The sequence below is a fragment of the Orbicella franksi genome, chromosome 11, assembly GCF_964199315.1.
Source record: "Orbicella franksi chromosome 11, jaOrbFran1.1, whole genome shotgun sequence".
NCBI classification, from domain to species: domain Eukaryota; kingdom Metazoa; phylum Cnidaria; class Anthozoa; order Scleractinia; family Merulinidae; genus Orbicella; species Orbicella franksi.
This window is the reverse complement of record NC_138155.1, coordinates 23,086,875-23,109,767: the sequence shown is the minus strand read 5'-3', so window position 1 is coordinate 23,109,767 and position 22,893 is coordinate 23,086,875. Positions and strand designations below refer to the sequence as shown.

The 22,893-nt window shown below is 38.7% G+C and overlaps 1 protein-coding gene across 1 annotated transcript; it reads left to right on the top strand.

The window, feature by feature from the left end:
• The first annotated feature begins 9,672 nt into the window (after positions 1 to 9,672).
• On the top strand, positions 9,673 to 22,893 carry LOC145502220 (uncharacterized). The gene is made up of 8 exons (XM_081481478.1): positions 9,673 to 10,352; positions 12,295 to 12,518; positions 16,174 to 16,300; positions 16,723 to 17,162; positions 17,337 to 17,515; positions 20,399 to 20,430; positions 20,615 to 20,734; positions 21,488 to 22,893. Exons 1-8 carry the CDS (start codon positions 9,977 to 9,979, stop codon positions 22,327 to 22,329), a joined length of 2,340 nt encoding a protein of 779 aa, XP_081337604.1. The 5' UTR covers positions 9,673 to 9,976; the 3' UTR covers positions 22,330 to 22,893.

The window sequence follows — 22,893 nt, the reverse complement described above, 5'->3', positions numbered from 1 at the left end:
AAAGGAGCATTTATTTCGCTATCGAGCTTAGTTTGAGGGAAATCTCTTGCGTTTTGTACGCGCACGCGCTCATGTGCGCGCGCTAATTAATGACGCGAAAATCGTGCGCAGTAGGGATGCGCAATGCAATACTGAGGAATCACCTTAAATTAAGAAGTTATTCATGTCATTTGCAGTTGGAAAGACTCCCTGCATTAGCCTCAGTTACAAGCTAGTAGTTCCAGTCCCATACCGAGAATACGAATATGGCCTATTGAGTCTTCATTTGTTTGTGTTGCGCACGCAACAATTTGCACATTCTAACACGTCGGCGCGCACTATCATTTGCGCTGTTTGTACCATGTATAGGAACTTAGTTTTGCATATTAAAGTTACTTAATTGATCACACAGCAACGTGTAACATTTGCACTTTGGATGAAAGAAGACCAGCGAAGACCAGCGAAGACCATGCAACTTCAGCTTTCCAGGTACAAGTAATCATGAGAATTTTGTTTGTGGGGTATACAGATAGCGAGCGAAGAGGACCTGTTAGAGAAGAAGAACGGCAGGGGGCGAGGGAAACAGCGGAGAGGTAGGGGGCCCACTTCCCACCCCTTAATCTTCTGCTCCCTTGTCGCCTCCTTTTAATCTCCTCCTCCACCGGAGAAACTGTTCTTGCCAAACAGCTGAAACTTGAGTTCGGTTAAATTCTCTAGGTGCACTACTGAACGAATTAGCTGTGTTGGATGATTTTGTATTGTTTAAATTTTGTCGTAGTTGAATCGTTTCTTTGGTTGTTAATATTTTTAGTGGCGGATCTAGGGGAAAAGCCGGCAGGGCAAGCCAAAAAAAAAAACGCCGCCGTCTCCCTTAGCTAGAGGTCGGGATCTGCCTCTGATTTTTACTATTTGTATTATTTTTACTATTATTAATGTTATTAATTATTATTATTGTTATTGTCATTTGATAAAACTATGAAACGTACACTATTTCAAAAGATACTGACTAATTTCCCTGGCTGTTATTATTATTATTATTATTATTATTATTATTAAAGTACAATATATTTCAATAATCTCTAATTCCATCATTATTATTGTTATTATTATTATTATTATTATTATTATTATTATTACTATTGTTATTTATATTTGTTTTGGTATGTTTCTCTTCGCGTTCTTGCTGAGTATCTGTCGTGCAATATTCTGATTAATTCAAATGAAAATCACTAGGTGCCAATGATTTGGACCCAAAACTTTAGATTGTTATCTTATATTTTAAGGCTCTTGTCTGCCATATTTTGATCTGCAATTTTGTATAGTTCGAAAACGTCCTTTATTTCGCAAAGCAAAATTACTCGCATTGTCTTAATTACAGTAATGGTCCGATTACAATCCCTGTGAATAACATACGTACACCATACTTTTAGTTCGTTAGAGTGGTCATGTATTAAAGACAACACAGACGACCGGTGATGCAAATCACTAAGGGCAAAAAACGAACAAACGTTGACTCGCTATTTTAAAGGTTTTTACTTAGTTGTCTTTGACTGATTTTAAACCGAAGGCGTTATTCTGACGTCCTTTTCTAATTTCTCTGTTTTCTTTTCCGCTGTTCCCTGTATTCATCATAATTCCCCTATAATAACCGCAACCACCTTTGGCGCGCTCATCCCTTATTCCAATGTTCATTACTCCCTCATCTACTTTCTCTTCTCGCCGTTTACCTATTTTTCTTGTCTTTGCTCTTGTCCTCTCTCACCTATAATTTCCTTTCCGTAATTTCTGACAGAGTTCCCATGTCCTCTTTACTCTACAATCCTTAAATTGAAACACTTTTTTGTTGTTGTTGTTTTCACAGTATATTACGGAAAATTCTGGGATGGATACAGGATTTTGGGCCGGGGGGTTCGAGATACGGACTGCAGACGGTCGTCTTCTGTAGGGGGGGCGGGGTACAGGGGCATCCCCCCCGTAAAATATTTAAATTAAGATCTTCGGAAATGGAATTTTTGGCATTCTCAGGCCAAGCAGCGTGTGAGAAAATGTGTTTTCATTCCATCAAGGGTTGAATGAATTTATTAATATTTTTCAATTTCTATGGCGTTAGCTGTTTTGATTTAGGGGTTTCGACTTCACACCCCCTAGATCCGTCCCAGGAAATAAACCTTTGCTTTCATCATCACAGTTTCGAACCTGCCACCTTACACTTGAAAGCACTTCAGTCCGTTTTGATGGACTGAATCATGAAGTTAGTTCTATCGTGCAATCTTTAATTTCAATTCTATGTCATTCAGAATAAAAACGTTCATTTTCACTCTGGCGACCGAAGTTAATTGAAATAACAAAACTGCTGGCCCACTGGCAAGTCAATAATTTGTGCCTAAAAACATGGCTTGCTCTACCTTATTGGAAAGGCGATAAAGAGTAGAAAGAAAATGTAATTCTCTCCGTATTTACTTTCGCACTGGGTGAAATAAAGCCATTCTTAGAATTATACTAAGATAAATTGAAGAGATGACGTTCGGAAAATGTGAAAATGTCATTTATCGAAACTTTTCGTTTTCGCCACAAATTTTTGACCATTTTTATCGGAATGTTGTACCAATTTTTTTCCTACAATATGCGATCTACATCACTTTTAAAATAATTTTACTCCACGTTACGCGTTTTCTTTTTAATATGGACACCTCTGGATGTTTTAAACTTGGATGGCGTTAACGCCGGTTAAGCGAAGATGCACAACTGACACCATCCAAGATTTACATATCAGGAAGAAGGAAAAGAAATTAATGCAAATGCTAAAGGACTGACATCATTCGACATTCACTTTCCACACAGACCACTGTGCTGTTTAGTAATAGTTATTTATTTACACATTCATTGATAGACTGTGTACTTTTTTCACCAGCATATCTGAGAAAAAAGAAACTCTTAAATGACGAATTTACGGTATGGAATTGAAGGTGGTGGGTAAGTCTAAATAAGTATTGTAAGGCTTTGTATAATAGTATCCCCTTTGCAAAATTACATAGAAAATGAAAACAGTAGTTTTAGCAATAAGACCGAAATAAAGCTTTGATGGCATTAGCTTAGTTTATTTTGATGGGGTGAGGGGCTGTAAAATTACAACGTAACAACCCCGCTGCATAAGAAAAATAGCGAAACAAGTCTTGAATCAAAGTGGCTGTGAGCCACTGAACTTGGAAAATAAATTATGAAAAGGTGTTATGAGGCGTTATTGCTCATTGAGGAACTACTTGTGATGTGAGGGCAGTCTTGCTTTCGAACAAGCCCATAAAGCCTTTTTCCATTGTGTTGCAATTGTGATATTTGCAAAATGAAAAAGTTCAACGTTAAGAAACTGTTTGTTACTCAGGCCTGCCTACACGTGTTACATTACATGTATCTATACATGTCTTCCTTGTGTTGTAGTCAGAAACGCCAAGATAATTTTGTTTGGTCAAAAGTGAGGTATAGACTGAGCGAAACACTTGAGCCTGCGGTACGTAAATAAAACATTAACACTTTCTCTCACCGGTAACCTATGCACAAATAGCTCAGTGTGATTGGCGTTGGCTCGCAATGCGAGGCATTGACGGTTTGCACTCCGGTGGTGACTTCTAATTGTTTTTCCTTTTCTTCCTCGTTTTTTTTTTCTGTCAAGAAACCATTTACCGAAAGGTAGCGTTTGTCTTTCCTTTGATCATTCGTTTACATCGATTGCTTCAGTTCGAACTCACAATATCGCGTAGGTTTGTGAAGGAAAAACCATGAAGACTTTCCCTGAATCGAATCGCCATGAAAGAACCGTAAGTATTTTCCTTAAAATGAAAAAATCGTTCTTCCTTCTTTCTTCTCGAAAATAACTAACTTGACACACTGCAAGCGACTGTGAAACGCCTTAGTCGGCTGATGTTCGAAACCCGGCGGGGGGGGGGGTGGGGGGGGGAGGAGGGGGTTGACTCCTTCATGAAAAGGTCCGGGGATGCTCGTCATCTCGGGTACAATCAAGGATTCTGGTCTCACTTAGGGTTTGGAGACGAAACGTCACCATTTTTAGCTGTCAAAGTATGCACTCGAGGAAGTAATAATAAAAGAAACGCTCTCATTTAATTTCTGTTTTCAGGCTTGATTTCCGCTGATCTCTCGGGTACGCGGGTCGGGTCTACAAGTGCGCGGGGGATCCTTGCTTGAACAGTGGCTAGTAATCGAACCTACTCCGTTTTAAGTGGTATCTTTTAGGGGTCTAATGAAGCTCAAGCAACGCCCACATTAGTTTCCCTTAGGAGTTAAATTCAAAATTTCCGACGAGCATCCCTTGCCTTTTAATATGGGAGTCCCCCCCCCCCCGGTTTCTAACTGTCTAACGGGAAGTGAGTGAGTGAAGGAGTGATCGAAGGATTGATGGAGTGAAATCGTTCCACCAGTACAACTTGGAAAAAAATAAATATTTTTCAAGTTAAAGATGAGGTTTTGTTTGATCTACTAGCCGCTGGCCAGAGATTATTTTGGTCGGTTGGGGCGAGTTTTAGTGGCCGTTGCTATTGTGGAGAGGTGGATGTTGTAGGGAGGTCAAAATAAGAGTGATTGTATGGGCCGTTTTCCGGGACCAAAAAAAGTGGCCGCTGTAGAGAGGTGGCCGTTAGTGAGGAGGTTCGACTGTGGGCCATTTCCGAGTTACCTTATGCCGCTGTTTCTAAACGAGTCTTCGTGCAAAACGTTTCATATGAAAACAAGTTCGATTTGCATGAAAATGAACCTGTAGGAGAAACACATTTTCATATGAATGATTTCGCGCGAAAACTCGGTTTGATGGGGCCACAGCGCCTAAATACAGTTTGACTTGACTTGACACCGAAGCAAAAGGCAACTCGCAAACGCCCTATTCATAACAGCGACTTAAGTGATATTCTAAACATACGTTGAGCTATAGTTTTTAAGCATTGCCGGGTGAGAAGGCTTCCGGAACGCCAATCACATTTTGCGTTGAACTCCTCCGCAGCCTTTTTTTGGGGATGTCACGCAAAGGAGCGTTGCGTTGCGCAAAGGAGCGCTGCAGAGGAGACTAGCGTTGAACACACTCTTTAAAACTGTGAACTATATAGCTTTGAATGATAAAGTGTATATACTTGTTTGTGAGTATAAAGAACGAATAAATTATGAAGTTATCTGCGTAAAAAATTGGAAGATTAAAGAATGACTTTTTTGCAGTTTCACTCTTGTTTTGACGGTCAACCTGTCGCCATTTGATTCCTTTCCCCTTAACCCTTTATTCGCATTACCATCGCTGGATGGCTCAAAGCTTTTGTGACCTTGTTTAATGTGGGTATACCTGCCCATATGTAGCAGTGTTTAATCCTCGTTGGTTTATACTTGATTTAAACTTATTTGCTTTTAAATTTAAACTTCATGTCCAAAATTTATTTAAATTTAAAACAAATTTCTATTTAAACTTATTTAAATCTATTCGATACTATTTCATTTTTTTTTATTTAATCCTTTTATCCGTTTAAATTTAAACTTTTAAGATGTCTTTATACATTATTGCATTATTTCTTTAAATTGCTTAAGTCTCATTTAATCCTCTTTAGTCATTTAAATTCAAGCTTTCAAAATTTTATGCAGTCTCACAAATTTGTCTGGTTACGATATGCTACTGAGGCAAAATTTGACCCAATATGGTCTAAGCTCTTGTAAGCGACCACCTCCCGTAAGCGACCACCTAGGCTTGACATTTTGGGTGGCAGCTTACGAGAGGTTCGACTGTAAATGAAGGGAATCAATGGCTAGGCTGACATAGCGTTCAAATTCAATTTTCTTGACGAAAAGCTTTCAGATAGAATAAATTTCCAAAAATTATGTAACATCTTTTATTAGAAACTGGATCATTGGATAATGCAATTCAAGAGTTTTCATTGACTTAGCTGTCATGGTATTGCTATACATCGTTTATACCACGCTCTACAAACTGTCCGTTTTTATGTGACGTCACAGTTTTCAAAACGGAAAATTACCAGTCCTTCTGAAGTTTTAGTTTGATCACCTGACGTTTTACAGCGTTTCATTTCAACAAAGTTCCTCATCTTGTTATAGAGCACGTTCTGAGCACGTATGAATTGTAAAGTTTACGAGTTACATGAGATTCATGAATGGCGACCCGAGAGGGCTGTCGAGTAGGTCAAAAGATTAGTTACCGCTCAAGTTTTTGCTAACTGATCAGATTTTGCTCCAGGAGAAGTATAGATTTCAATGTGTCGGAGCTCGAGAGTAACAACTTTTCGTTTCAATACAATGACAGATGTTTGTTACTTTCCGGCCGCCCTTCGGAGGGGCACCAACGTCAACATGGCGTCCTCCTACAAAGCTCTATAAAATTGCACGAAACACTAAATCTTAGTGAAATTGTTTATATATCAATCATCTATCATATCCCACATTCTTGATTTAATTCAATTGAATGGTTAAGATTTTAATTTTTGATGGCGTGACAGTGCAAACCAGCAATTTCAATTTTTTGGGAGCGTTTTTTTTATTTTCGTTTTCTATATTTTGAGTGCGTTTTTAATAAAACAATTATTCCACTCTCGCTTGTTGGACATGAGACGATTATAGCCGAATCGCCTCAACGTAGGCGCCTCGTTGGCTATCCAACGCGCGCACGTCCAATTTCATTATAGGGGTAGAAATTCGAGGGGCACCCGGGTGTCTGTAAAACGAGGAACCTGCCAATACCTGCCGGAACCACCCGGAACCGACCCGGAACCACCTGGAACCTACCCGGAGCCCCGCGGACCCCCCAGAACCTACCCGGAACCTCCCGGGACCTTGACTAGAAACCAAAATAGTAAAAATCAAGTAAAACTAATAAGAAAACAACATAAAAATAATAAATAAAAATAATAAAAATAATAAAATTGAATACGAAAAGGATAGGTTTTGATTCCGTAGATTCCAGCATCAGTAATTTTCTTCGTAATTTATCGGAACAAGTAGTAGAAGAGAAAACTGAAAGCAGCTGTAAGAGCAGAATTAGTCTTCCGTTTAATTAAGTGTCAAGTAGCTGCCACATGCACAGTGGCGGATCCAGGAGAGGGGGACGGGGGGGCCCGGCTCCCCCCTTATTTCGGGTAAAAAAAAGAATTGCAGAGGAAAGAAAAGCCGGCAGGGCAAGCAAAAAACAAAAACAACCGCCCCCCCTTAGCTCAAGGTCTGGATACTGGCCCCCCTAACCCTAGCCCTAACCCTTACCCTAACCAGCAACTCCCTTAGCCTAGCAAGGTCTGGATACGCCACTGGCCAGTGCGGTTCGCAAGCAATTTCATAAGATTGGCACTACATTACAACCTGTTTTTGTGAGCAGGAAATTAGAACAAGAACTTAAGCCCAGAGAAGTTAAGCCGTCTATTGTTAATCTGCAATGCGTTGTGTACCATTTTTCACGTGATCTGTACGATGCAGATTATGTGGGCTATACAGCCCGCCATCTTTCTCAACGCGTTGCTGAACACAAATACTTGGCAATTGGGCAACATTTTCTTGAAGCTCACAGCAGTAACCACCTACTGAATGAGAGCCTTTTTAATATTTTGAGAAAGTGTCAGAGCAAATCAGGAGCCATAACCGGGGACGGAGACCGTAAGCGCGCGCCATTTCTAGTACTGGGGTTGTTCCCATAATATGGGACAATAAATATGGGCTATTGACCAAGTGTGAGGCCAATATCCAGCCATCTTGGCCGAACAAGCTTGGTCAATAAAGGATTTATTATATGGCTTTCGGGAAAATTTTTCTTGCGGGACATGGCGGGTAGTCCCGAGCGGGCATGATAGCTCCATCTTGCCTGCTCGGGTAGCCAATCACAGCGCAGGATTTGATTCATCTTGCCCGCTCACGGAGCTAGCTGGCCATATAGTAATTCTATTTTTAGAACAAATTGCGCCATCGCCTGCGGCACACGCGCGTACATATCATGCTGCCAGGATTTTTGCGGATGTCGCGCGGGGGAGATGGAGTCCGAAATTCCCGAAATTTTTCATGTTTTTGGCCCACAACTCAACGCGTTTACGTCTGTTGGAATTTTGCTTAAGTATTTTCGTCGTAAGCTGCCCCAGTCTGAGTGAAGTAAGACAGTGTCGAATTTAGGTATGTTCCGCTGTAAGCTTATATATATCGCTGACCAAGTTGTGTTCCGACGGATGCTTCTTTTACATGAGCTGTACATTACTCCACTTAAAATTTCACATATGTTGAAGATTAACAGCTTTTCCACTACACAGCAAAAAACTAGCTGGATATATTTAGATATAGCAGAGCTTCAGGACTTCATAGTTTCCTCGCTCCTCTTGCCACACGCTTGCGAGGAATTTGTCAGTCTATCGCGACCGAAAAGTAAAACAAAATAATTGCTAGTTTGAGTTTCGCTTGAATTGTAAGCAACGCTTGATGTTTCATCAAGGCCCAATAACTTTACGTCCGTAGATACTGCTCAGTTTTATTCGTGTAAAAATCCAGCAAATTCTCTGTTGTCGATGAATGAGAGCGCCCATCGATTCGTGTTTTGTACAGTCAGTAAACATGACAAATTGTACTTCCGCTGTACTTCCGTGTGAAAGCGTACATCGAACTCAAACAATAACGCTATAGTTTTTAAATATGTTTAAGATTGATAAATGTTTGAGAACATATTAAAAGCTGAGCTGAAAATATGTGAATAAAGCAGAAATAATCAGCAAAGTTACGATGACGCTTTCTTTAATCAACTTGGAATAACGATTTCGATTTTGTTGATCGAGTTATCAAAACTCCTTGTCTATTTTCATTTTCGCAGTGTAAAACTTCACTATGCTTATGTTGAAGAAACACACATGATGTTAGTAGCCTTTTTTGCGTTCGTGAAATTTGTTACAGCATCTCAGCACAAAAGATAACGAAAGAAATCTTTGTCAAGATTTGTAGACAATTTAAACCCCGACTCGGACTTGAAAGTGCACGAACTGCACTATGCAAATGAACTAATTGTACGTGTCAGAATTTCCTTTCAAAAACTTTTGCAAACTCACCAAACAAGCAGAAACAATAAGAAACCGTCAAAACAGGTTTTGGTTATGATGAACCATTGTCTGAGAAACTCACAAATTAACTCGATACCAGAGTAGAGAGTTTTCTTGCTATATTCTTAAGTCAGAACAAACGCAAAAACATACGCGTAAGCTTACAACTAGCGTGAGCAGATCTTATTATTCATTCCCAACGCGAGATTGAAGTCTTGTTTTCGACCCTGAAAAACCCACCTTTTCCGTTAGCCCAGAGCATAAAACTACATATAAGCGCCTTGGTTCGTATTCCCTGCCTTATTCCCTGCCATCGCTGTGAAAAATACGCAAGAGAATCTCACAACTCTCACCATTTGATCACGCAACGTGACAACATCCACGCGAGAGCCCCCGACATGTGGGTGGATCCGCGCGGATATATGACGTCAGGATGGCGCAATTTGTTCTAAAAATAGAAAAATTGTCCCATATCATAGGTGCGCGCGAATCCCGAGACTTACGGTCTCCGTCCCCGATTAAGGCTCCTGATTTTCATTACTTTTTTCACTAATTCTACTTGATTTTTTATTGTCAAGTCTCCGGGAGGGGTTCCGGGTAGGTTCCGGGGGTTCCGGGTAGGTTCCGGGGGGTTTCGGGTAGGTTCCGGGTGGTTGCGACAGGTTCCCGCAAGTTCCGGGTAGGTTCCTTGTTTTACATACACCCGGGGCACCCCCCGCTGGGGGCATCCCTCCCCACAAAGGCATCCCGATCAGCTTTGCCTGGCTTCCCAGAAGGCCAAGATTCAAAACAGCTTCCGGAGCTTCCAGGATTTGCGAAGCAGGAAATTAGTGCTTCAGTCAAGGATTATGAAGACTTATGAAGAAGTCGACAAACAACCGAGAAGTCCATTTACGTGCAAACGACGAAACGATGTAGTTCAGTCAAGAGCCGATTGAATACTTATGGGCTCTGAACATTGCCACGGACGGATCACAAAAATGGAAGTTCGTTTACCAAACGTTGCGGTGTTGTTCCTCATTCTGACCGTACAGCAGTCAAGTATTATTAAAGTTTCTTCTATACCGGAAGGTTTAGAGAAATTGGTCATAGAGACGAGGGACTATGGTTCTGATCTTTTCACTCTGCACTTTATAAAGGGTTCCCAATGCACCAGAAAGAACACTGTATCAGAATGGTGCAAATCTCTCAATGCAGACGCTAACAATCTGGGGACAGTGGGTAAGAGAATTTGCAGTTGTTCTTGTAAAGACAAGTTTCGTACTTTTCTTCCACAAAAGCAAATGTGTATCAACTCAACTGGAGCAGAAAATTTTGGAGGTTAGTAAAACATTTTGTCTCTTAACGTAACTGTACGTAGACCTTAATTTCTTTTAAGCTAACAAGGCTTAATCTAACCTTAATTCAGAGTGTCCACCCAATCGCGAGTTGTGTTTCAGCCTTGCTACAGCTGGACCTAATGGTAAGCTTATATTTAGTTCACCATGGTAGAAGCACAATGGCTGGACTTTGCCTAAAATTCTCAAGCACCAGTGTTCCATGTTAATCAAGGGTTCTTCAGCATGCTTTAGTTCCCCTACGAAGTTTTGAAATGGTGATTTGAAATACCATTTTCAGACTTCACCAGGTGACGTTTAATAACTATTCTTTTTAAAATTCACTTTCAATCGTCAAAAGTGAAATAGCAGGTGTTTCAGAATTTTAAACTTTGCTTTTCTTTGTTTACTCAACTCCAACATCATCACACAAGAAAATGTCATGACTTTTGAGATTGGCTCATTTCACTTTTTGTCAACATGTAAAGTAACAGTTATGTAATAATTTGCTTTTTGGCTGTTTTGGTCACCTTCCCAAGTGGCACTGAGCTTGGAAATGAAAACAATCCATTCAATGAAGTAAATATTTTCACTTTTGTGAGGTTTAAACCTATGACGTCCAGAATTTAGATCCCTTGCCTAGTGCTTTTCTTTCATATAAATATCCACTTAGCAAGTTCCTCACTCTCATCCGAGTGAAAATTTACAATACTTCATCTAAGAAGAAAAATAGCCAACATACCATCAAAATCTGGTTGTCGAACAAATATCCTGTCTGAGATAAACGTGATAGAAACATCAGCTTGCTCCTAGAGCAGGAAAATGTGTAACAGGAAGTCACAATTAATTTTTGTTTTAATGTTTGGATGACAAAATAACTCATTCAAGGTTTTAAATCAGTCACACAGCGTACTAAATGACATTAATGTAAAATCAAAGCAAATACATATATATAAAGTAGTAGTAATCAAACATTAGAGCAGTGCGTTCACACATGTACTTTGTATGTTTGGTCTACTTTGGTGGCGTTCAAATGGCACGATAGAAAACTAAGGGTGCATTCTTTTGGGGTGATCTGGATCAGGAGTGATCCAAGATCACTCAGATCATAGCGCATCAAAGGAACTGATGAATATGTGACCAGAGTAGATTCATTGGTTCTTTTGATGCACCATGATCACCCCAAAGGAACGCATCCTAAGTTTGATTGAATGACAGATAACAATCTGCACCTGAAGTTGAAACCTGTAGTAAAACTGTTTTGTAAGTAATTAAGTATTAACCTGTACTGGACAAAATATTTTCCAGGAAAGGCCTTTGAACTGTTGGCAACACTTAGAATTCAGTTGCAGATCGTCAACACATGTAACAAATATTTCTTTAGAAAATAAAGTTTCAACCAGCGACGCTACAAGACAGCCCATCACCAAATGTTTTTAAATTTTTGAATTTGTGTTTGTATTTGTTTACATTGCTTGAATTTACATCTTGTTTTCACAAATGAAAAAGGTAAATAATTTAACCATTCTGACCACAAAACAAAGCCTTGTTTTCTGACAACCAATTATGGCCACAATGAATTTGCTTAGCTACAAATCGGAAATTTCTTTTCTGACCACAGATCTGAGTGTCATCATGGCTATTTGCCGAGCTACATGGAAGACTTATTTTTTAACCACAAATCATGGCCATTTCCCGTTGCCGAGCTACAAAACATTCTTTCCTGATGATGCAGACTTTAGTTACTTGTTGCCGAAGGCTAATGGTTCAAAAAACATGCAACTTTGCAGAAATCATACACACTTTCTCTATACAGGGACTACATGACTGCATGCATGCGCTCATGATGTAAATCCTAAAAAACGTTTCATGTTCAGCATATGGTGAACACTAGTAATAATTTTAATTTATTTAATAGATAAATGTTAGGTATTCTATTTCTTTAGGTTGTTCTGCCTATTTTAAGAAGTGGTTGCAGAATTTTGATTTGTTGTACAGACCAGTTGATCTGAATGTGGACAAGGTGCTGGACTTTAGGGAAGACGGTGTTGACTCTTGTCGTGTTGTCAGTGGACACTACTTTGATTACAAGGGCTTTCAAACGAAGTGGGAAGACATACTTGATCAAATATTCAGTTTTGACAACAGTAGTGGCAAGGTTAAGTTTCAGGTACTGTAAGTAAATTTACCTTATATTTAATTTTTGCTTTTTATTAATTTATAATGTGACTCATTTATTAATTGAAGGTTTTCGTGCAAAAAGGGCGTATGTAGCATTTTGGGTTGATTCTTATTTTTTGTAGGATCGAGCTAATTTTTGGCAGACTGACTTACTTTGACATGAAAAGCATCGTTGCGTAATTGTTTTTGTTGATTTGGACTTCGTTTTCGAGAAATAACATATGCAAGAAAACTGAGTTTTCTGAGCGGCATCTTTTGGAGCGACTCCTTCGAAGGTGGATTTTGATGTAGTACGAACTTAAACGGTTACGTTTAGCAGCTTCGACAGCACAATTTTTTTTAAATAGATGTTTTGATTTTTGAAAGAAGTAGAGAAAAAGACTGGAAAAAAAATCGACCAACCTCGTATCGAACTGGTGTCACGACAAAACAAACTCGGATGCAGCCCGTTCAGCACCTTATCCGCTTGTGCTAACGAAGAACAGTAAGGGAATTGTGTAATTATACAAATAATAAAACTAGCAGCAAATACCACGCTTCGGTGACTTCATCATTTAGCAAAACAAAGGTTTCTTTTGTTTTTCACTTAACAAAAGATCTCCAAAAGATACTCTTGGAAAACTGAGTTTTTTGCATACGTTATTTCTCGAAAATGAAGCGCAAATCAACAAAAACAATAATTACGCCTGATGCTTTTCATGTCAAAACAAGTCAGACTGCCAAAAATTAGCTCGATCCTGCAAAAAATAAAAATCGACCCAAAATGCTACATATGCCCTTTTTGCACGAAAGCCTTCAATCATTCTGTTTAATCTCCACGAACAGTGGCAGAACATTTGTGGTGTACCAAGCCGCAAAGCGGCTTAGTAAATATTGTGCCACTATTCACCGAGATTGAAAAGAATAATTGCTTTTACAGTACTGCTCAGAAGAAGCCTTAACAGAGAACACATGTGCGAATGGGTACAGAAGGGATACCGAACGGGTACGAGATGTGAACAGAATGGGTACAGAATGGATATTGAACGGAAATGGAACGATATACCCAGCCCATTTTATGAAGCTCAAAGAAGCGTAAAAGTTTCCGTAGAGCGCTACACCTGTACTCTTTAATCACCAATCACTTTGTACTTCTTCTCTTGTGTGTACTTATGAAACATTGGTAATTGACAACTTGCCAGGCTTACCAACAGGATTTGGTCTGTTGTATCTATGCCTGAATTTGTTCATTAACGATCGTTTCATGTAATGAACTCTACGGTTCTATGATCACACATATCTAGACAATGAACTCTATGACTCTATGGCTCTATAACCTCTTCCAGGCATTCATTTAGTTGGGATGTGGCATGAAAAACAGCACGCGTAAAAATAAAAAAGCGCAGCGAGAGGAAGTGAAAGAACGCCTGTGGGCAAACAGGCATTAACAAAAGGTCATTCCGTTATACCAGGATCTGGTATACCCTCTGATTGGTCAATTATGACAGGTTTTTTTTACACTTGAGCGTTACTGACGCAGATGAAAAAGGCAATATGGTAGCAGCAATGGCAATAGGTATTGAGAAGACATGGATGAAGGAGCCGCAAAGAACAGAAAGTGTGAGATTACCTGTATGTGTAAAATGAGGTAGACAGGCCTACACAACTCTTACGGTTCGTGACATTTTTACATTTGCGGTTCTCTTTTCGACCTTCTCGGCCTCTTCACCTTTTGCTTTGCTGAGTTTGACACCTCTGAGTCTGTAATTTTCCATGTGTTTATACTTTTGTTAGGCTCTTCAAGGCTGCTGCCTAATGGTCGCCCGGTCGCTTTAGGCGCCTAGGTTACGAGTACAGGCGACTAAAGTTTTGCTCAAGGAGCCTGAGTGGGCATCTAAACATGGATTTGTCATTCCCATCTAATCTGTCTGATGACTTGAATCTTCTCATGAAATCGGTCAAAAAATCATTCAAACAAATTAAACGGAAAATAACAGCTTCTCTGGTCCTGCTTTGCTTTTATCACGAGAAATATGAGCCAAAACATGGCAACAAAGTCTCTCTCCGCTCACAAAACAGTGGAAAACAGCCCTATTTGAAAACCGCCCTATAATGAATTGCAAGTTTAGCATTGAAAAAATGTTCATCATATATGCCAATGGATTGTGTCTCTGTTGATACCTTGCTGATTCCAGTTGCAAAATAACCACTTTGATAACAAATATTTTCGGAATCGGAGTGATGATGCTGCTGACATTATATTTACAATTGAATAAAGATAAATGTGTATAAATTCTTGGGTTTTTTTTTAACCGATACTTTGGACAACTTCACTTAGATGTACTGAATAAATTTCTTTAGTTTCTGAAAGGATTATTTACAACTTAAAAGTTGAAATACCGGTAAGCCAATTATATTATTGCATTGTGAGAGCAACTCATGATTCAAACTCCTTAGCTTAGGCGGTAGTCTCTCCTTTTGCATGCTCCTTGGCACCAGGATTTCACACGGTCATTTTTTTCTCACAGTTTTCTTTCATGTCATGCACGACAGACTAAGCGAAAGCGGGACTATTTGTAGTCTATTATACTGTGTGTGCGGGACAGCTGTGGTGAACACTGGATGTTTTCTTGCACAAAGACATTCTCCTGAATACCTGTTGAATAGCACCTGATGCTTCTGCTGATTAACCCTGTAACTGTATTCATTTTTGCCAATGCCAGGTGAAGAGCTACTTGGCATTGGGTGTGCTTAGATTAATGAAATATGTGATTGCCAAGGAAATGTCCTGAAACTGCTTGAAAGTCGAACGGCAAACCTCAGTTAGTCTTTTCTACCTTTTCAAAACTTTCAGGCTAAATTTTGTAGCCTTCTTAAGCATTACATTTTCTGGCGCAGCATCTTCTTGTATTCCCAGGATTTCCGATTCAGAAACACTGGTGAAACACAAGTTTATGCTAGCCATTTTGTTTTTGTTTGGGTCATACATTATTCACTCCCTGAGGAGTGAATATTATGCTCATTAGCCAGAGATAGAAAACCAATCAGATTGCTTGAAACAGAAAATGTTCATGCCTCCCCCACAGAATTGATTTTTTTTTAAGACTCTCCCATCCCCCTGGAAAATATTCCATTTAAGCTTGATACATTTCTTTAAATGTTTTGATCTTAGAGAACCCCCACCCCCAGGAAATTCAAATCCCTTCTATGCTGGGAGTGTGGACATTTTATGGAACTGCACATTCTTAAATAATCTCAAGGGGATCGTGGCATTAACCCCTCCTCCCCCTTGTACTATGGTAGTACTGGACTAAATATCATAGTAGCAAACAAACTTGCATCTATGACGATATTTTATTTCTTTTTGGTAACATTATTTGTTAGTTATTGTTATTAATTTTAGTTCACTATAAACTATCTGGAACTCTGATTATGGAACCCATAAGAGAATAATTATAATATTAAGCCCAAAATTAATAGTGTGCAGTAATTGTGCTACATTGTTTTCACAGTGTAGTGCATCATTCAATGGTTTCTATGGAAAAAGCAATTATATTATATAATTATGATATTATTATAACAACATAGCATTTGACTCAACATTATTTTAAACAATAGAGTACTTTCTTTTAGACAATTAAGTCTCTTTTGCTGTTTCCATTTAGTGGAAAGCAGATAAGGCTGGAAAACTGTCGGGCAGGATCATTCACCTCAACGTCACTTGCCACTATACCACTCCAGCTAGTCCAGACACGAAGTGCATGCTTTTTAAGGCATTTGGATCAGTGACATGTAAGTACCTTGATCAGATCGAGTTTAATTCAAATAATGTTTGGTTTTAATCACGCTTGCACTTAAATACTTAAAAATGTATAATTTATATGATTGTATTTATTGTGAACCCTGTCAATTTTTGTTAGTCAGCTACAGCTGTGTTGTGTTTTTTCCCTCTAATTCTTTTTTTAACCACTGACAGCAATCTTTGATGTTCTTCATGATCTAGTCAGTTCATAAATTATTGTTGAGATTTGAGGCAATATTATTTTTCATAGAAAAGACAATCAAAATAATCTATGACTAAACACATAGAAGTATATTTAATAATTGTATTGTGATATGTCCATCTGCTGTATAGTCCAGGCCCCAGTAGTTGTTCAAAGGCTGGATAATGCCCTTGATTATTAAATACTAAAACATTGCTTTGCCCATTTCAGATAATTCCAGTGCAAGGTCTGTAGTACAATCTACAGCTGTTGCAAGCTCACCCTCACCATCAGCACCTTCCATGACATCATTGCCGCCACAATCCTCAACATTAGCGTCACCATTATCAAAATCACCATCACCATTATTACCAAAATCATCATCATCATCATCATCATCGCCACTAACATCAGCATCAGTATCCCTACCTTTCACTGCAAGTCCCACTGGAATATTGTCAGTCTTTCCATCCACACACAGTCCAAGCAGATCAATGAAAAATACAAGATCAACTTCACTTTCATCTGCAGCAATTCTGTCGACTTCAAGGACAGAACTTCAAAGTTCATTGCCATTCCATTCAGAAGAAGCTTCTAGTCAAGTGTTTAGCACAAGGACCCCAAACCCAATTATCAGCACAGTGGAACCACACCCTATAGAACCGTCAAAGGTGGGTACTGGAATATGGAACACATTTAGAAATATATGGCATAGACCAGGGTGAAATTTACTTTTACATATAAATTCAAAAATCCAGACATTGTATATATTAGTGACTGTCATATACTATTTTTATAATTAGTATTTTTTTGATAAACATTATTCTTCTTATACCAAATTTCAGTCGTCCTTATCCACTGAAGCAGCCTCTAGTGCTGGCGTTATTGATGGTCCAGGCAACAAAAAAGCAAGAACAAGTGGAAATGATAATGGCACTGTAATTGGTGCAGCAGTGGGTGGTGCTGTTGTTTTTGTGATTTTTGTTATCTTGATAATCATATTTTGCAAGAGAAGAAAGTTGCGGTAAGGCTAATAACTTTTGCAAATTCATGTTATATTTAATTATTAACTGCATGGAGTTAATTGTTAAATAACAGTCTGGAGCATCTCCTACAGAACCCAGCCACAGACTGCCCTGCATCGAGGAGGGTATCCGCTGGCCAGCAGTTGTTTTAAGTTAAACTTAGCCTAAATTACATGTAGCCACATATTGTGAATGACAGATTTGGGTTTACTTTTGACCAAGCGTGATGTCAAGATGGCTGGATATTGGTCAGGTCCTTTTTTTACATGTTTATGGACTGAGATGGAGTCAAGGTCCATACACCCAGGGAAAAGAATGAGGCCCATATCCAGCCATCTTGACTGAACAAGCTTGGTCAATATTTAAAGGATTTATTATATGGAAAAAGAATGCTACAGTATTTTCTTGCGGGACACAGTGGGGAATCCTGAGCAGGCAAGATAGTGCCATCTTGCCCACTCGGTTAGCCAATCACTGTGCAGGATTCAGTTTATCTTGCCTCCTCGCTTGCTTACTGTTATGCAATATACAATGCAGGATTTATCTTTGTTATAAATATGATGGCACAGTTCTTGAGTCTAAATTTATAATCTGTTTGTTGCAATATCGGGCTGATAGATAAAACCAGTTTAAGGATGGTGCTTACGTTTGTTAGTGCGCACACGTTCTGCGCATCGCATAAGGCATGGTTTACACTCCACATGTGCAGTAGGGTTGGCATTGATGTAATCAACTATGTGACTAAGTACAGGACTAAAATGAAAGCAAAATTTTCCTACTGTAACCAAATCAAGGTTAATGAACTTGGACTAAAACCAAGAATACCAACATAGCAGTATATCGCTTAAACACTGACTGTTAATGGCTTATAGCTGAAAAACTAGCTGTTATATCTGTCAAAAATTGCACTGAAATCCAAAAGCTAGTTAGACTGTATTTTAGCTGAACCAGAGGAAGTCAGAAATGCTAAAAGCGTTGTTGCGACAATTTTGTTATTAAAAACATATCAAAATGGTTTTTATGTCACCATTTACCATGTAGTTTTAAGATCTTTATTAATGTGTTTGCTTTTCTATATGTAAAGGCAAATTCTAAGGAAATCTGTGAAGAAGTATCCTTTCCTTAATTATCTTGGAAAAAATGCATCACAACCCCCTTTTTTCTTTGTGGATTCCAATAGCCCTTGCAAAGATCCACTCTTTCTACATGGTCCTAATCTGGTGCAAAACCCTTTGTATTTTGTGGGCACTGTCCTTGAGTTGGCTGTTTTAATTGCTCAGCTGGTCCTTGAGCTTTCTGTTCTAGGAGTTTTTTCAGGGTTATTAAGACTGTTAAGGTTACAGTATACCTTCAGGGGTGTATCACTTGCAAGCGATGTAGCGTGCGCAGTTGAAGCTGTAGATACCTAAACCCCTATATCAATTAAATTAGAGCTCATAGAGCTGGCTATCAAACTACACCAAGAATTTTGCAATAAAATGAATTGTCAAATTTTTCACGACCACTAAATGCAAGCGCCCGAATAACCTTTTGAAAGCTACAAGTCAGAGCGAATTTTGTTTTTCGCCAATTTCATTTATTTCTCAGTTTCAGGGTCCAAAGTGCTTAAAAAACATGTCTGCGTTTTGCCATATTCAATTGCAGTAAAAAGTTACAGAACATTTTCGAAATAGGATTAAAAAAATGTGGAGTGATCATACAAAAATCGCTCTCGAAGAAAAATTATTGCAAAATGATTAATGCACAGAGACGCTTTTGTAGTTTATATGTTAAACTAGCTACTGTCCAAATTTGAGGGCAATTGAACAAATCCAATTTGAGTTAGAACTGTTTAAAGTGTCTGCTTCAAGCGCAAAAAATTATTGGAGAAAACAGCTTGCTTCGCAAACAAACTCTGCCCACAAATGCCTTCAACTGGGTTTTCAGATAACTGAACCAATCGGTGCAGGGAAAATTTACTACCGGCATTGACCTCCTGGTGAAATTTAAGCACGAATCTCTAAAAAACCCTTGCGTTTAGCAATGCGCTCAAGGCGCCGAAGACGGAGAGATAATTTTTCTGTAGCTCAGTTTTTCTTGAAGCTGGTCTGGCAAAATGGGGAAGACTAAAAAGGATACGAACTTTAGAGTGGCTGAGCAAAGAAAACAAACAAAAGAAAGTGTGGAGAGCAACTGTGTGTGGTCAAGTGTGCATGGATTAAATATTTAAAATGGTCTCAATGAGTCTGACAATTCCTCGATAATGGACTCATCAGAAGAGTCTCTGTCAACATCCCTGTTATTGCTGTCAAGTTCCAAAACGTTTACAGAACCTTTTTTTCTCTTACCACAAATATTTTGCCCACCTTATACGATGGCTGTAGCTTCATCTGCATGGCAAACGTTCGCTTCTTCACTCATTGATGTATTTTCATTTGTTCTTTGCTGTTTTCACTTTTTTGAACTAGTCCATGTTTTTAACATGGTCTATGTTTACTTATAACTTAATAGAATTCCACCTAATACTAAAAATGCTTGGTAGTCAGAACAACAATGCTGATCAACTGAGTAGCCAATTCGTGACATCCATACAGGTAATTCCTGTGAAAATTGTCTCAGTTGATTGCATATGTGCCACAGGGCTGTCAATCAAGAGGTAAACTTTTACTTCTGGCGAAAACGTAAAACTGCCATTTCTCCGCCAAAATTTAGCCATTTTCAAATTTTTTCTTAGAAATTAGGGATTATTCTTCGACCACTACTTTGACCCAAAAATCCAAATTTGAAGAAAATTGCCAACCTGAAGGTATACTGTAACCTTAAGAGTGTTTCTTGTGATACAAAGTAATGTATTTTTATTGGCTTGATGAAGAATTCTCATTTACATGAATTTCATTTCCCAGAAAAGGCAAGGAAAAGGCGACAAAACTACAAGGTACATTTAGTATAGCTATATTTTTGTAAGCTTTGTTTATTAGTGTTTACTATTCTTCCAGTTTTTAACCAGATGCCCTGCCTTTTGGTCATGGCATAGGAAAGTGTTCCTAAAACAGGCAGCATGTGAAAAACTATTTAATAAAATATTAATACACAGAATTTTTATTTTGTTAATGATTTAGTTAAGAACCCTGTGTATGGAAGCTCTGACATCCCACTGAGTTCAGCAACAGAAAAACCAGTCATGACCTCTATGGATCAAGATAGTCAACCAACATACCAGGACCTTATAACTGATAACGGTAAGATATAAAGACTTGACTGACTTTTAACCAGTTATTTCCCAGTAAAAGTCAAGAACAGGAACCCCATTATTTGCACTGTGTAGATCACAATAAAAAACTGATAGATTGCTTGCAAAAACTTTTAGACATTAAAATTTCGGATGTTCTGTTTCAGACATTTAATTTTCAGACACTTATCTCATTTCAGATAAATGTCGGACAACAATTTCAGACCCTGTGATGAAACATAGCTAAAGTAAATTTACAACTACAAAACACAAATTAGACCAAAGCATTATCTGTGAAAATGATAGTTTTACCACACCCTCAAAGTTATGCAGATCTATACACTGACAAGAAAATAACAAATTTTATCCAGCTGTTACGCATCTCAAGCAGTGTCGAGAGTTTGTTCCATAAAGGAATATAAGAGCTTTGGAGCTACTTTGAAATTAAAAGTTTTTATTGTACTGCAGATATTTGAGACGCTTAAAATTTCTGACCGTAAAGATTATGGATATTTTTAGTTCTTGACACAATGACTGTTTTTTTTTCCCGAAATTAAAAGTAATGTATTCTTTATAGCAGATAAACAGCACTAAAAGAAAATGAATTATGGTATCATTATAATTTTGTGAACTAATACATGTGACATAACTAGCCATAGCCTCACATACACTTGCATGCACTATTTTCACAACAAGCTGTATTGATAATTTAGCAAAATATGCAACTGATCACTTTTGGTTGTTTTTCTTGTGTTCCGACTAGGAAAACTGAGCGGGGCAGCGATATACAGCAATCCTGATGATGATGCTTATGATAACTACAGTGCTTACCAAAGTTTGGACAAAAAAGTACCAGGGAGTCCTGTTTACCAGAGTTTGACGAAAGAACAGCTTGACAAAGGAAAGCCAACTCCAAAATCAAAGCCTAGTGTAACAGGACCGCCAAGAGAAAGACCTAAAGTCACAGCAGAACCAGTGTATAATGTTATTGGAAAACCTGACACAGAACAAGGTACCGTGCCAGAGAAAGTGAATGGAGGTCCAGAACAAGATAGTGATGAACATGCACAAGAGCCAGTTTATAATGTGCTCGATGGGTCTGATACAGAAGAAAATTATGAAGCTCCAAATGGTGATTCTCTATACAATGTGCTTGAAGAGCCTGAATCCATGCAGGATCAACAACAACCTCTGTATAATGTGCTAGAGAGCTCTGATGCTGAAAAAAGCAGTCACCAAGGAGCACAGGGTTCATGTGGTTTGAGTAATGAGCCCTTATATAATGTTGTCGAGGGGCCAGATTCAGATGGACCAAACAAGAATGGTGGTGGCTACGATGCTCCAATTGGGTCCCCCTCTCCAGGTGCCCATGGCAACCCAGCCTATGAACAGAGCCTTGATTTCGGACCAAATAAGAATGGTGTTGGCTGTGGTGCTCCAAATGGGTCCTCCCCTCCAGATGCCCATGACAATCCAGCCTATGAACAGAGCCTTGATTTTGATGTACCATATGCCTTGGTACAAAGGCCTGGGCCACAAAGAGAGTCTGTCTATGAACCCCTGCGGGGACCTAATGATCAGGATCTTTATGAGCCCCTAAAGTAAAGGAGAACATAAAATGCTAAGAAGCTGTAATGACCTGCATTATTTTGGTGTAGTTCTCAAACTATTGTAAAAATAATAATTTCAATATGGTACTACATTAGTTGACAAGGAAAATAATAATTGTTAAATTGGTTGCAATGATCTGCAATGATCTGCACAGTGGCTCCAAAGTTTTTTGAATACTGCCATAACAAACAAATTTTGGACAAATTAAAAAAAAAAAAAAAAAACGGCCAATTTATATCAAGCATTTCTTTTGGTTGGTGACAAGTACACATAATCTGGTATAATGATGATTTAGATACATGGCAGGTCTTTATACATACCTTATTCTTTTGAAAAAAATAACTCTTATCTCAAAGTGAAAGTTTGAGATATTTGAGATATTTGTGTTTGCAGTCAGTGATATTATTGATAGCTGGAACAGGAAGTCTGTTTTGTGACACTGGAGGAAACTCTATGATGTGTACATGTAGGCTTTCGTACATTATGCTTATATTTCCCCACTACTCTACTCCACCTTAATGCTCTATTTTTCCCACTAAAATGCTGAGTCTCCCCCCC

What these genes read in the sequence shown, in the direction of transcription:
- LOC145502220 (XM_081481478.1), top strand. Translation starts at nt 9,977, where the DNA reads ATGGGCTCTGAACATTGCCACGGACGGATCACAAAAATGGAAGTTCGT. An exon ending in TGGAGCAGAAAATTTTGGAG is followed by an intron (nt 10,353 to 12,294) that starts GTTAGTAAAACA and finishes CTATTTCTTTAG; the next exon opens with GTTGTTCTGCCTATTTTAAG. An exon ending in ACCCTATAGAACCGTCAAAG is followed by an intron (nt 17,163 to 17,336) that starts GTGGGTACTGGA and finishes ACCAAATTTCAG; the next exon opens with TCGTCCTTATCCACTGAAGC.